The sequence below is a fragment of the Rhinolophus ferrumequinum genome, chromosome 14 (genome assembly GCF_004115265.2).
Source record: "Rhinolophus ferrumequinum isolate MPI-CBG mRhiFer1 chromosome 14, mRhiFer1_v1.p, whole genome shotgun sequence".
In the NCBI taxonomy this organism is placed as follows: Eukaryota; Metazoa; Chordata; class Mammalia; order Chiroptera; family Rhinolophidae; genus Rhinolophus; species Rhinolophus ferrumequinum.
The window spans coordinates 13,929,130-13,944,723 of record NC_046297.1 but is presented as its reverse complement, the minus strand read 5'-3'; the positions used below and the strand labels follow the sequence as shown (position 1 = coordinate 13,944,723).

The following is a 15,594-nucleotide window of genomic DNA, read 5'->3' as shown; positions in this document are numbered from 1 at the left end:
AAATAAGAAGGCAGAATAGCATTGGAAAGGAAATCAGTGGGAAGAGAATACCCTAGTTTCTCCCTTTCCCCACGTGTCACATAGAGGGTTTTAAGTAGAGACTTCAGACCTACGGAGCAGTTATCTATACGGCAATTTCTGAGATGGATGGTGAGACCGCAGTTGAGGTTTTGACCCGTGGGAAAGTGGTCCTGAGCCACTGAAAGCTAAAGCTTGGGCGGAGGACACCTAGCATAGTGGGTGAACGGACGCTGCCGAGTGGGCGGGAGGATGAGGCCACGGCTGGGATTGGGCGGCGCAGGGGGCGGGGCCGCGGGGAGACGCCTGCTCAGCCATGGCCGCCGCCGCCCGCTCTCGGGTCGCGCACTTGCTGAGGCAGCTGCAACGCGCAACGTGAGTGCAGGGCCCGGCGGGCGGGCAGGGGATCGGAGGGTGCCGCAGTGCCCACGCAGCCCCACTGGGTGTGACCCGCCCGGGCCCCGCGCATTCTTCCTCTGGTTCCTTTCAAGAGCTTGGGGACGGGTCTTACGCCGGGCGCGCCCGCTGCAAGTGGTGCAGGACCGCGTTGTGACACTGCGGTGCAATCACGCACCGCGCCTAGGACAGGTTTCACCCTGTTCTGCGGTTAAGGAAGCTACGGCCCAGAGAGGACAGTGCCTGGTCCCACGTCCCGGCAGGCAGTCGAGGGCTTAACATGGTGACCAAGACGAATTTATGTATCCCATCAACACATTTATGTTGTGTGCATGTTATGTGCCAACTATCCTAGGTGCCGGGGATACAAAGATGAAAGCGCCTGGAGCAGTTTAAAGTCTAGTAGGATATCGATGAGGGGACAGCGTTTGTAAAACGGGCGGGCCTATACGGAATGCAGCAGAGGGTGTGGAAGAAAAAGGTGGACGTGAGAAGTCACCAGGAGCTGCACTCCCTGGCATGTACAGCGTGTTAAATGTTATGACATGTCAGACTTCCCCTCTAGAAATGCCGGGTACGTAGCAGCCACATGATAAAATACTTGTTGACTGTGCAAGTGCACTAGTGGGCCTGGGAAAACATGGAAATATTCACGCAAACGGGGAGGTAGATAAGCGGGGGCGAGGGGGACGGGAGAGGGGACACTAGAAAGGTATTTCAGGCCATGGGAAGAGCAGCACCAGAGGAAAGAGATGAAGCTCCAGCATCTAAAAGTAGTTCAAATCTGCACCTGCCTTCACATGAGGAGGTGAGGATGGAGAAGACAGATGGTGAAAGACCATGAATAAGGAAATAAAACTTACGGGGCACTTAGGTGTCAGGCACAGTTCCACACCCTTTACGTGTACCACGTACTGTTACTAGTAACTCTAATCGTTACAACAATCCTGTGCAATACTGTATTATATCCTCATATTACAGATAAAAAAATAAAGGCATGGAGAAAAAAGAATTTGTTCAGTGTCACACAGTAAGCAAATGGCACAGCCATAATTTGAACCCAGATATTCTGGATTCGCGGGCTTTGTTCTCAGTCCAATGCTAAGGAATTTGAATTGTGTCCTATGGGTAATGAAAAGTGATGGAGGCAATAGTTCTCACTGTGAAACACTAATATCTTGAAAAGCCCGTGAAAATAGAATTCCATGGACAAATAGGTTTGGGAAACTGCTCACCGCTGCATAGCCCTCTTGGAGAGTCATGATATACATTGGTCCTTGCTGGGCTCTGAGAAGTCTGGTAGTGGTGGGGGAAAGGTTAGCTGTATTTAATTAAACTTTGTTCTAAACCTGTCATCATAGAACTCTTTTTATTAAGCAACACCATTCATATCCCTTGGAACCAGTGTCATGTAGAACATGTTTTTGGAATGGTTGCATGACAAAGGAGTGTGGCATCATTAGAATTATGTGACAGCTTTGTGGTGGCAGTGTAGAGTGAAGAAGAGACTAGAGGTAATTATAGTGCTCCAGCTAAAAGGTGATTGATGGCTTCGAGCACAAGGAGAGGCAGCTAGTACAAGGATAGATACGAGAAATATTGAGGAGTTGGTAAAAATCAGCAGGATTTTGCATCTGATCAATGAGACAGAAGAAGTTGAGCTTTCTGGCTGGAACATCAGGTAACTGGTGGGCAATTTACCAAGATTGGGATGGTAAAAGGGTTAGCTTTAGAAGGAAGATAGTCTTGGGCCTGCAGTCTTGGGCCTTTTGAGTTGGACATGCCTCAGGTATATCAGGATGAAGATACCTAGCAGGGAACTGAATACATTGTTCTGGAGCTCCGGAGCGAGTTGAGAACTCATCCATGTGTATCACGGACAGTTGAAACCATGCGTGTGTGTAATGACGAGCGGGGAAAAAATAGGGGAGGGACACACACTAGAGTGGGGCTGATGAATTTATTTATTTAGCAATAACTAATCAATTTAGTTAGCAATATCCAACAGCAAAAGACAAAGGCAATTAACAGAATGTGCTGATGACAGAAAGTAAAGATGGTTAAGACTAAACTATAGACGTTGATAACAATGTCATGTGAAAGGAGTGCACATACATATAAGTTTAAGAGATCCCAACATGTTTACTATTGATCAAAAATCACTTGGCTAAATACACAAATAACATCAGTAAGGAGTATCCAAAAGCAGTAGTAGGCTTTATAGGATAGTAACTATTACAGTAGATGCCAAAAGCTCTCCAAACCGGGGGAGAACAGCCCTGGAAAAGTCATAAATCAAAACCTTGCCAGGTCTGTAGCGGAGAGAATCTCAGGCGTCTCCCACACCGCTGCTTGCTAGTTCCCAAGAATGCTGCTGCTGCTGTTGTTGTTGCAGTTGTTAGAAGTTAGGGAGTCTTCTGATACTTTAAGCTGCAAGCTGCATATAAGTTCCCAAAGATGCTAGAATGATGACAATTCACCAACAAAAGAAGTCTCTACTGTCCATTGAGGCAAGTTACAATCTCTTACTCTGAAACAACCCATCCTGGAAAGCAGTCCTGAAACAGCAAATCTTCTGAATAGCAACCTCTTGAAACAGCAATCAATCCAATCCAATCCACCTGAGGTCTGTCTTATATATGTCTTTAGATGCACCCCAGGGCCAAGTTTTGTGTTCCTGCCTCCCCTCTCAAGGAATCGCCAGTTCCGGGAGGGTTTGGCAGTCAGTGATATGAATGTTGTCCATCGGGCTGAAGGGCTGAAGGGCGAGTTCATCCGGATAAGCAACAAGGCCCGCTGATGTGCCTGTTACGTCATTTTAATACAAGTCATTTTGATACAATTTGGCGACTTTTTCATTTCATCTGCTGATGCCACAGACAGAAAGCAATATCTCTCATATCTCCCCTGTCGGGAATAAGACAGAAGGGGGAATTGCAACCTCATCTCCTATCTCCCCTGCAGGGGAGAATGAGACCAAAGGGGGAATTTATTCAACCCCAGATCACGGCACAGAAATCACCTCATATGCAGAAACAGACAAAAGCTAATAGACAGAAGTTAGCAGCCAGTGAAGGCAAATTTTCCTCAACATCTTCCCCACAGTGTGGAAGCAAAGGCCTTGGCAAACCTAAAACTAGAGGGAAAGGGCTGAGAATGAAGTCGTGGGGAGTAGCACTGTCACAGCAGGAGTAGCAAAATGGTGCTTTGTTTGTTCTGTACGTGTTCATTCATTTCATAGGGTAAGCATTTAAACATGGGAGATTTTAAATAAACGTCTTGGAAAATTGGGAAATGGCATCACGGGTCACATTTAATCTGGGGAAAGTCTGCTGGGGCTGAGTATTTTAGCAGCCACATGATAAAATACTTGTTGACTGTGCAAGTGGTGGCCACTTTTAGATAGGGCAAGGTACTCAAGGTCATGAGACAGGTGAGGTCACTCAGGGAGTAAGTGTGGAAAGAAGAGAAGCATCCACAGTCAGAACCCTAGGACCCACCAGCATTCAGACTCAAGCATAAAAAGAAACAAAGTCAGGAGCAGCCAGTGCAGTGGGAAGAAAACCAGAGAGTGGTGTCCTGGAGGTCAACAGAAGAGTTTTTCCAGCGAGGAGGGAGTGAACAGGAGTGAACCTGCTGACAGGTCAGGTAAGATGCGGCCTGAACTGAGGACTGAGTGGTAAATTAGCAAGGTGGGGGGCATTGGTGACCCGGTAAGCTTGTCACTGAGTCATGGGGCAAAGGCTGATTGAAAGAGGTCCCAGCGACAATGAGAGAAAAGAAGTTGAAGAGAGTCAGCTAAAGGGAAGGAGAGAGGTGGGGGCGGCATCAGGAGAAGGAAGAGAGGCAAGAGAAAGTTGTTTGCTTTTTTCATATAAAATGGGAAAAATGACAGTTTCCTACTGATGGATAAGATATATTGGGAGGGAAATTTGGATGATGCAGGAGAGAGAAGGAAGGACTGCTGGTAGTGGTGTCCTTGAGTAGATGAGCCACCTGAGATTTAGGGGAGGGCTTGGCCTTTGCCAAGAGCACAGCCCGTTTGTCAGTGATACAAGGAGAGAAGCCAGAATGATTGAACCGGAGCCAGGAGCTGGGCAGATAAGGGGTTTGTTCTGACGGGCTTCTGCGGCTTCTCGGAGGGGTGCAAAGAAGCCCATCGGTGGTTTCAGGCCATCCTACGAAAGTGGGGGAGCCCACAGTCTGTTCCCCTCCCCCAGGTCAGGCTCTGTGTCTTTGCTCACCAGGAAAAGAGAGAAGAAGGTCAAGAGATTGTAAATGTCTACATTTCTTTCTTTATTCATTCACTCAGGATTAGGGCTCACTTTGTGCCTGGCCCATGCTAGCCACTGCAGATAAAGTTGTGAGCTAGGGTACCTCTTGCCTCATTACCACAAAATTTATAATCTCAAGGCAGATTTGGAAACAGGAAAGGCGCACCAGCAGCAGAGTTTGATTACAGTTTTAATGGGGAGGGACATACAGGTACCATGGACCACAGAGAGAAGGTGTCTACCCAGGGCCCAGGCCTTAGGGGAGCCACATCTGAATTGACAACGAGAAAGAACCTAATTGCCCAGAAGTATGTTCCAGGCAGAAAACATAACAAGGACAAAATTCTGGAAGCAAGAGATAACGTGTATGGCCGACTAAAGGAAAAGAACAAAATTAATCTTGTAAGAGCTCAACCCCGGGGATGGCTGGAGATGGGGAGCTGGGTTGGAGAGGTGAACGGGGCCAGTGAGGCACGGCCAGGTCTGAGCTTTATCCTAAGAGTCTTGAGGAGCATTTGAAGTACTTTGAAACAAGGGCGTGACATCATTGGAAATATGCCCCAGACCACAGTGTGAGAAGGGTGGAGCCAAGCCTGTTAGGAACTCCACAGCAATCCAGGTGAGAGATGACACCAGAACCAGCGAGTGGCAGGGGGCCCCAGAGAAGTGCATGGGTTTGGGTAGAGAAATACTTGGGGCCTCGATGCATGGTTGGCTGTAAAGGGTGAGGGGTGAGCCCAGGATAGAATCCAACAGTTAAGGAATTAGCAGAATGGAAAAGAAGCTGGAGGAAGAATAATTAGAGGAAACCCAGGTGAGCAAGGAGTTCTGGAAGCCAAAAAAGTGTTTCAGCCACCCAAAGAGGGGTGACCCACAGTGTTCAAGGCTGTGAGAGCAAGGTGCTAGGGGGTCTGAGACGTAAGGACACAGCAGGACAGCTGGGACTGGTGGAGACAGCAGCTGGATTTCAGGAGGCCAAGGAATGAGTGGGAGGCAAGGAAATGGAACCAGCAGATAGAGGTTAGAAGGGGAGACACACAGTGAGCAAGCCGAAGGTGCAAGAGGTTGAAAGTTTTAAGCATGAAACTAATAAATATGATATAACACGAATCGAGTGAGGGGGGAGAATAGGAAATACAGGACAGATGGAGATCCCAAGATGGCAAGAGGGGATGGGATTCAAAGCACAAATAAGAAGGAATAGAAATGACCAACTGAGGTAGCCTTAGAGCCTGAAAAATGTAAAAACGGGTGGGTGCGTGTGCTCCCGCTGGTCCTGGGCATTGGAAAGCTTGGGGTTTGCTTTTCGTCTTCCCTTTGCCTCTTTTCTCTTGTGGGAGGCGTAAAGCCCACCTGTGGAAAAGAACACCTTGGCCTGGCCTGCTTTCATTTCTCCGGCGGGAGCCTGCGGCTGGATCAGACCAGCGGGGACGCGCCTGGGAAAACACTTAGCACTTGGCGTTCTCAGCGGCGCCCACGAGATGGCAGCCTTGATTCGTGGTCGTGCACGCACCGCCGCGCGGTTCTGACTTCCCCGTCTGTTTTTGAGATCATGACCATCATGGAGTTCAACCTTTTTCCTTCCTTCCCCATCTTCCCCCTCAGATGTTTTCATTCCAAATTTGAGTAGGGGAGGGAAGGTTATACACTCACATATCCATAGGGATCTAACTCTGACAAGATCCCCGGGGAATAATTAGAAACATAAAACCCTCTTGCAACACTCAGTGAGGAGGACAAAGGGAAGCCAGAGAAGGGACTGTCCAAGATCTGGGAGGCGACCAGGACAGGGAAGGGATATACGGAAGGCTAGAGCAGAGAAGCAGACTGAGACTAAGAAGAGTAAGGGATTTATTTGGTAAGGAAGAAAGGGACAGGTGTGAGTGCAATTTAGGCAGGGAGGGGATGGACACAAGGGTAGTGGTCGCTGGTCCCTGAAGCTTGGCAGAGAAAGGACTGGAGGCTCCAGGTGGTACCCAGGGAGGCCTGCAGGCCCAGGGAGGGACAGACCCAGAACCTGTCTGAAGAAAAATTAAACAGCTTGAAGACCCTGGGAAAATACAGGAAAGTACCTGGGGTGGAGGGGGAGGGGAAGATGGGAGGAGATTGAGTGCAAAAGTAGTTAACTGTGGGTCCTTTTAGTCAAAACTCCGAACCCCGTAAGAGCTGGGAGTAAGAGCTGGGACCGCATGGAAACAAGGAAAGCAGGAAACCAGGGACCCCATCGAGACCAGGGACCCCACCTTAAATTTACTCGTAGTCCCAGGGTGTTACGTCTCAGCTACCCATAGGCATTTGTTAAATACTGCTTGAATAATTCATGAAAGAATGGGCCTACAACACTGGAAAGACTCGCAGTCAACTTTTTGTCCATGGTGATTTCCGTTTTCTTCTATATACAGTGTTTGCCAATAGCTACTACTTTGATGGCATCTTAAGACTAGATAGACGTCAAAATGAGTTACGTTAAGACTTCTTATCTTTGGGTTTTCTCGTTTCACCTTACCTTTTTTTCTTTTCTCTAGATGCCGGTGCCCAGCTCATTCGCATACTTACTCCCAAGGTAATAGTACATTCTGTGTTTTCAGACTGGCCCCAATTTCCACTTCCACAGTTGGCATTTATAATATATTTGGACAAAGGGTAAAAGCAAAGAAAATCAAGGGATGTGAGAAGGTTGATAAAAATGATTGTCTTCTCGTTTGAAATTGGTAATATGTAGTTCTAATTCTATGATGTTAGCTGAATGTATGCTACTGATTATGTGTTTGGCTCAAATACATAATTAATAGTATTTATAATGTTTGTTCTAAATAGAGTTGTATGCCAAAGCTGAAAATGGTGGTATGAGTAGGATTTTAAGATTGTCTTAGTTCATCAAACAGAATTCATCAAGATGAAATCTTTGCAAGTTTCTAATACATCTCGAAAAAGAAAGAGGCTAAAGAACAGGGTGGTTCCTAGAAGGAAAACACTTACTGGTATTAATGTTTAAAGTAACATTCTGTTTCTTAATAATTAAAAATAATGACACAAGTTTTCAGTTCCCACAGACATCTTAATCTGTACCAACTCCATTGTCCACAGAGCAGCAGGAAGGCCATCATCACCTCAGTGTGTCCTCAGAATGTCTGTCACATGAATTACTGACACAAACACTGATGTCACCTCTTAGAAGGAAAGGTCAAATCTGAACAGTGTAGCGAGGGATAGAAAGGAGGGGGTCTGGCCATGCAGAATCCTAAGTAACCCCCCAAGATCCGCCGCAGAGAAGCCTGTTGGGGAGTAGAGCAGATAAACTAACTGAGGGCTGTGCCTGCCGCTGGAGTGACTCAGCCTTAAGGACAAGCCAGGGGACCCCCCCATTCATGAACAGCCATCACCACGCAAAAGCATGCCCACCCTTCAGGCCTTCATGTGCGTACGTCTTCAGTTGGTTTTCTCCAATTCTGACTTGGTTTCAGCAAAGAATCAGGAATTTTCTATTTGGGGGAAATAAAATTAGTAATTTAGGGAAAGATAATGTCTCTTTCATAGGATCCAATTTATGTCTTCTCCTAAACTTTACTCACAGGAGTAATAGATTATTTCTTTAAAGTCTGCAGTAATCAAAGAAATTTAAAATTTGATTAAGGATACCCTCGCCTTCAGGAAAGTGAAGATAGATTGTTGTCTAGTGGTGGTCTCTTTTTCTTTCAAAAAAAAATGGTAGTGAAAATTGTTCAGTAGACTTTTTGTCAATCTTATAGTCATAACCAGGACTGATAGAAAAAAATCGATTAAAAACAAGATAAAATTCATTTAACGGGGCCCTCTTATTGTTCCAGTATGACAGAATTATCATTTTTGCCATAATTGCAACCAGATACATTGCAAAGAAATAATCAGTTTATAAATTTTTTTATTAAATCTCACAAAGAAGACTGAAATTTTTATATGTATGAGCATGAGAAATAGAAATATCTCACTGTGATAAGTAACATCCATGGGAAAAAATCTTAAACAAATGGTCACAGTTGCTATAAAAGGTGTAAGCAGGACTCTATTACTGAATTTACTAATAGTTTTTCTCAAACAATAACCCATCTGTAGAGTCTAGAGAATTTTTTTTCTGGAAGATTTTTACACATCATGTTTTCAAAAGTATATTTTAATTTCAAAGGAGAAAATATTCTAAGTAACTTTGTTTTCACACAATCAGCATCAAGTTAGCATTACATTCTCTTAAAATTGAGGTTTAATTTGATATACAACAATGAAACCTGAAAAATATAGTTTAGGTAAGGGTTCAGGGGAGATGTTTATGTTTACTGCTGGTGTTCACTGCTGGAATACCAATTTACTGTCAAATGACAATGCTTTGCTTTATTTTTGACACCTACTCTAATGCTAAGTTTTACATTTCTAGCTCCTGCATTTTCACCTTATGGGAAAACAACAGATTATGCCTTTGAGGTAAATTCAGTCAGTCTATTCTTTCTTTTATGAGTGACCTGAAAAAAATACAACTAGAGTATTTTGCTAATGCATTATTATCTGATTTGAAATCTGTTATTAATTGATGTTCCCCAATCTCATTATTTATCAGGCCCTATTTAGCAAAGTACCTTATTAGGATAATGGACTATAAATCTGTTAACTGGAGTCATGTCTACCACACTGTCTTCTGTATAGCTGTTCAAGTAGGACAAATTCCCAGCTCTACAAACTCTCCAATTTATATATGTTGTATGCTAAATCTTCTTTAGCTTTGTAGTTATAACTATCTCAAAAGAGGTCCAGGTAATCTTTTGACACAAGAATAAATGAACAATTAATTCATATGAATTTTCATCGCACCGTATTTATATAATTATTTGTTTAAATCCCGGCCTCCTCCTATTTCAGGAATCATAAAGTACATGTCACCAGGGGCCTAACAATCAACCTGCCCCTGAGCAGGCTGGGTGAGGATGGTGCTGAGTTCACTGAGAGCCCAGGCCCATCTGAAAGGTGCGGCCTCCAGTCAGCCCCCCGTGATTGTTGCCCCCCAGGAATGCAGGCTCAGTGTAGCCCAGTTATTTAAGAGACATAGTCACATTGGATTTTTTTAAATCCTGACTTTTAAGAGTTATTAGCCAATTCAAAAAAAAAAATCTAAACATAATTTGGATCAAACAAAACGTCTTTGAGACAAAAGTGACCCATCATCCATCAATATGAAAGTTCTTCTCTCAGCTGTAAACTTTATGAAGCCATGTTCCTCCTGTAAGTAGTTGTATTACCAGAGCCTACCACAGTGCCTGGAACATAGCAGGTACTCAGTAGTTTTGGGTGGGTAGGAGGATGGATGGATGGATGGGTACATGCATGCAACAGTAGTTGGATAGATGAATGGTTGGATGAGTGAATGAAGGGAGTGAAAAATACACGAGGAATCAACAACATTTAAATTGGAAAATAAGAAATTTGAGAGGTAACTTAGATATGGAGGCATTTCAAGCTGAGGGAACGATTGAGAGTTTATGATGAGTTTGGAAAAAGGTAAATAATTCCAAAGTGACTAGAGCCAAGGTTTGCTTAAAGAAGTGTGATGAGTCTGAGGCCAGATAGGGGTGACCTGGAAGGCCATGCTATTGAATAAATACTTTATTCTCTAAAGCAGGGGTGTCCAAACTTTTTTCAACGTTTTTTACCAAGGGCCATATGCGGTAAAATACACAAACAGCCGGGCCACTCACTCGAGGTGAAGTACGTATTGCCTCACCTGGTTTATTTAAGTAAACTAAATATATTTTTGGAATTTGCTGCGGGCCAATTAATGGATTGCAGGCAGCAGTTGGCCCGTGGGCCGCAGTTTTGACACCCCTGCTCTAAAGGAACCATTTCAGGCTTTTAGAAATGAAATGGTCAAATCTCTAATACACCCATCACGTATACCTTTTTTTTTTTCAGATGGCTGTTTCAAATATTAGATATGGAGCAGGAGTTACAAAGGAAGTGGGAATGGCAAGTATTTAAGTTGTCTAGAGTCTACTGTAGAGGTTATGTATCTTTTTGAAAAGAGCAAATTGACAATAGTTGAGTCCTTTGTTGTTGTTGTTTTTTAAATGTTCAATGTTAAGCTTACCAGAAGTCTCTATTACGTTTCTAGTGCGATCAAACCTAACTAATAAATTATTTTCGTTACTGTAGGACCTACAAAACATGGGTGCTAAAAATGTTTGTTTGATGACAGACAAGAACCTTTCCCAGCTTCCTCCTGTACAAATAGTTATGGATTCCCTAATGAAGAATGGCATAAACTTTAAAGTTTATGATAATGTGAGAGTGGAACCAACCGATAAAAGGTATTTTTTTATTGTTGTTATTTACTTTACGTGGAAGCCAACACATTATCACTGTTGGCGTAAAACTTGTCCCAAGCCTTACTTAATGGCATGGCAATGTATTTCTGAAAAGTATGACATCATGGCTTTTATTTTCCCTTCTCTAAGCTTCATGGAAGCTATTGAGTTTGCCAAAAAGGGAGCTTTTGACGCCTACGTTGCCGTGGGTGGCGGCTCCACCATGGACACCTGTAAAGCCGCTAACCTGTATGCGTCCAGCCCTCACTCTGATATCCTAGATTATGTCAGTGCCCCCATTGGGAAGGGGAAGCCCGTGTCTGTGCCTCTTAAGCCTCTGATTGCAGGTAAAGACTGTTTGTTTGCTTGTTTATTTGTTTTCTTTCGCAGTTGGCAAAAGGCCTTAGGAAAGATGCAAACCAGGAATTTTAAGGTAGACGTTTCCAAAGCTTTCTGATCTCTTCATTTCAGTGTAGTACCTCGTTGGGAGAGCAAAATAGATAGCAATTCATTATGTTAAAATTCTGATCTTCATTATTGCACAGATCGAGACAATTGGGTCAGTGGTAGGAAAGTTTGCAGACTAAAGCTATGAAATCACTATTTGAAGGAAGGGGGCTGGTCATCATTTACTTAATTGATCCCTCTACCGGTTTCAGCAGGTGTTTCTTCTAAACCCCACTCTGTTTTGTCCCATGTTCCCAGCCGCTGTGGAGTTTAAAGGGAACATTCACTATTATTTTTCTGGTGTTGACTCACCCCTTTCTTCCACATAATGGCCCCTCAGCTGACCTGAGGCTTCGTGTCTGCCCTGGGACATGTGGTCAGCACGGCTGCATCACTCTGGGTGACATCTGCTCTGTGGCTGCTAGGAGGGGCACAGCCGTGCAAATCCAAATCAGAATAACTTGTGTGTTTCACACAGACCTTGGGATCTTTCTGTCTTTTCTTCCCTCTCATTTTATGGCTGTTAGCTTATTACTATTTAAAGTTTTATGGCTGAAATGCGCTAACTGGTAACTGGGAAGTATCAGTTTAATGCCTTGTGGTCTCTTTTCTCCCCCTCTTCTGCCCCATTGTGAGTGGGCCTTGTGAAGGGATACGGGTGAGTTGACGATGAACTGCTGTGATGTGAATGAGCAGTCAGCAGGGGGCAGCATAACTGATGTCTGACAAGTGACACCCTCTGGGGAGACAGTGGCAGCAGCACCTACAGGCTGATGAGTCAAGTTTAGAAACTTGACAGAACTACCAAACCACGAGCCCAGCGAAGGCAGAGCATTACTGTGCTTGCTGCCAAGAGGGCATGAAGACGTCGTTAGAGAGGCAAACAGGAGTTTTCTTCCTGGAGATGCCCAGCGGCCTGCGTTGGGATCCCCAACTGCAGCTGCTTAAGCTCTGGCTCCGAGGAGCCCGAGGTTCCCAGCTCCTCACTGTTGCTACAGAAACAGACATCACACGTACATGTTAAACCTGCATACGTGTTAATACAGTCATGGACATCATACACACATGTTAACACAGGCACAGGCACCACATACCCATCAAAACGCCCATACATGTTACACATGCATGCATGTAATGCAGATGTGGACATCATACATGTTAAACATGCATGTTAATGCCAACACAAGCATCATGCTGTTATACACACATGTTAATGCAGACGCAGACATACATGTGAAACATACATATATGTTAATAGACATCAGACAAGCAATGGGGGCTGCAAAGCTTCCTTCTCTAACTTTGCTCCTTATTTCCTAAGTATCTCCACCGACCTTTATTTAGATGTTGTATTAAAACTAATATTATTTTGTTCAAGTCCCAACTACTTCAGGAACTGGGAGTGAAACTACTGGAGTTGCCATTTTTGACTATGAACACTTGAAAGTAAAAATTGGTAAGAATTTTGCCCTTTAACTTTTAAAAAACGTCTCTTACCTTTGAACCCCACCCCCTTTTCTTTAATCCTAATACTTAACAATCAAGGAATTATGGAGTTAAATGCATATGTATGTACATTTTCTTTCTTTTTTCAAGTATGTATAAAAATACGAAACAATCTAATGAACTTCTTTTTGAGAATTACCTACAAAAGCATATTGAAATGCCATGACTCTCGATTCGCCATTTTTCTGCCCAAGTTAGTGACTTGTATGTCAATGACAAATGGTCCTTCCTTTCTTGGACATCTTTGTTATATTTTAAATCAACGTCATTGAGACATAATGTTATATAATAAAATGCCTCCATCTTAAGAGTCTGGTTTGATGGAGTTTGACAAACATAGACATCCATGTAACCACCACCCCAATCAAGACACCAAACGTCCCCATCATTCCAGAACGTTCCCTCCTGCTCATTCCTAGTCAATTCCTCCAGCCCCATTCCTGAGTAACAACTGTTCTGCTTTCCATCCTCTTTGTCATTTTTATCCTATCTTCCTTTCTGACTCTCAGCGAAGGTGGCAGAAATGTCCCTCTCCTTGAGTCTGGCTCAATATTCTTCTTCTAGACCTTTGTAGCAGAATAAATTGACGTTCAACCACACATTTATAGTAATTTCTCTTTTTAAAATTAAATTACATTATCCTTTGAGATTGTTAAGATAATAATAGTTGCCAACACTTAAACTCTACCTTACAGTTGTTGTTGTTTTTTAAAATGCATCCTTTTTTTTAAAATTTTTTATTGGGGAATATTGGGGAACAGTGTGTTTCTCCAGGGCCTGTCAGCTCCAGGTTGTTGTCCTTCAATCTAGTTGTGGAGGGCGCAGCTCAGCTCCAAGTCCTGTTGCCGTTTTCAATCTTTAGTTGCAGGGGTGCAGCCCACCATCCCATGTGGGAATTGAACCTGCAACCTTGTTGTTAAGAGCTCACGCTCTAACCAACTGAGCCATCCGGCCACCCCTACAGTTTTGTTTGTTTTTTTTAAAGAATTTTTCATGTCATCTAATGTGATCCTTAAACGGTTCTGTGAGGGATGGAGGTCCTGTGATGGTATAGTCTAATCTCATAGAGAACTCAGAGACTAAGTGACTTACCCAAAGACACACAGTAAGTTGCAAAGCAAGGAACCAAACCAGTGGCATGCTAGTAAGCCAGTTCTCTGGAATCTAATAAGTAAATAAGCCCTGATTTGTAGTCTTTGCCAATTTCTGTGGTGTAAATACTCCCATCAGAGCCAATGACATCACTCAACCTGGACTTGGGAAGACATGCTCACACTTGGCTCCTTCGAACCTGAAGGAGCGTCAGCTCCACTGAAAAAGCCAGGTGTATGATTCCCAATCTCTTTCCACTGTTCCTTACCACTTGTGTATAGGAGAATGAATCTTGTCTCATATTTTTTTATTTTTAGGATAATTTCTTATCCTAAAGTTATTTAATGTTTTTAAATGGAGCCCGTTATCTATAACCTCTATTGAAAATCCCTGTCTTAGGCATTGCTTCCCGAGCCATCAAACCCACGCTGGGACTGATTGACCCTCTGCACACCCTGCATATGCCTGCCCGGGTGGTCGCCAACAGTGGCTTCGATGTGCTTTGGTAGGTACAGGTGCCACCTGGAGGGGCTTTGTCAGTATCTGGGTCTATGGAGAGTATTTTCTTGCTGAAATTACTTTCTAAGCATTCATGGATTAGTACTCCACAGCAGCCCCAGCTTTGCCTGTTATTATCCCCTTGCCTAGATGAAACTATTGAAGCTGTAAAGATAGGTAAGTTAGTGAGGCCATGGCTGAGCCACAAACCTGCTCTCTGGGATGGACCACCCCAGCCACGGCTGCAGCCACAGGGACGTAGCAAAAGGAGCGGTGGGAGCTGGCCTGTCTCTATGGCCATGCTAACCAGAGAATGCCCAGGGCTGCCAAAACACGCGAGAGGGCAAGAAAGGGAGCTGACGTTCTATGAGCCGAACCGTGCTCACCGTGTCAGCACGGTACATGCATCATCCACAGCTCTGTGCCAGGCGAACAAGAGAACTCGCTTCAAGATGCTTAGTAACGCGCGAGTCATAACACATGCTCCCTTGCCTTCAGCTGCCACGTGCTCCTGGCTTCCTAATCAGCTGTTTCTACCACAGACTTCGCTTCTGAGCTCCAGGCCAGTCATCCCAGCGGCCTCACTCCCGGAGGTCCCACGGCACTTGACATTCAGCATGTCCCAAACTGCCCTCTTTCACCCATCTGTACATGCATGTTTTTTCACATTCTGACATCTCTAAAATCAGAACATATCTTAAAATCTGTGGCATGGCGGTATAGTGTTCTTCCTCAGTGGTACTTTTGTTTTTCAAATGGTACATCTCATAATGCATGGCATCTTAAATTTGATGAAATCTGATCATTCTCTTAATTCCACCCCCCTGTCCCCCCCCAAACACACACACCTCACAGCTTCTCCTCCTGAGTCCCTTAACTTAGTGAGTGCAGGACTCAGTGTGAATGTCTCCTTTCTTTCATGCCCCCACCAGCCAGGAAGTCCTCCCTCTTGTCTTGCTGAAGCTCTCTCGTATGTGTTCCCTCTCGGGCCTCCTTGCTCCGCCTTGGTTCAGGCCCGCCCCAGCTCTTGCCCTGAT

General features: G+C 44.3%; 1 protein-coding gene across 4 annotated transcripts in view; it reads left to right on the top strand.

The window, feature by feature from the left end:
- The first annotated feature begins 319 nt into the window (after nucleotides 1–319).
- The window catches only part of ADHFE1 (alcohol dehydrogenase iron containing 1), a 38,289-nt gene continuing 23,014 nt past the window's right edge, over nucleotides 320–15,594 (top strand). For 3 of the 4 annotated variants that reach the window (XR_004425009.1, XM_033126823.1, XM_033126822.1), the window contains exons 1-8: nucleotides 320–393; nucleotides 7,214–7,251; nucleotides 9,097–9,143; nucleotides 10,623–10,676; nucleotides 10,863–11,017; nucleotides 11,165–11,361; nucleotides 12,840–12,917; nucleotides 14,459–14,564. Coding sequence is in view for 3 of the 4 variants with exons in the window: in XM_033126823.1 (XP_032982714.1) it covers nucleotides 335–393; nucleotides 7,214–7,251; nucleotides 9,097–9,143; nucleotides 10,623–10,676; nucleotides 10,863–11,017; nucleotides 11,165–11,361; nucleotides 12,840–12,917; nucleotides 14,459–14,564 (734 nt within the window). In the remaining variant the exon portion in view is untranslated. Of the gene's footprint in view, nucleotides 394–472; nucleotides 989–7,213; nucleotides 7,252–9,096; nucleotides 9,144–10,622; nucleotides 10,677–10,862; nucleotides 11,018–11,164; nucleotides 11,362–12,839; nucleotides 12,918–14,458; nucleotides 14,565–15,594 lie in introns of those variants that run through there. The other variant, XM_033126824.1, reaches the window with a different exon arrangement.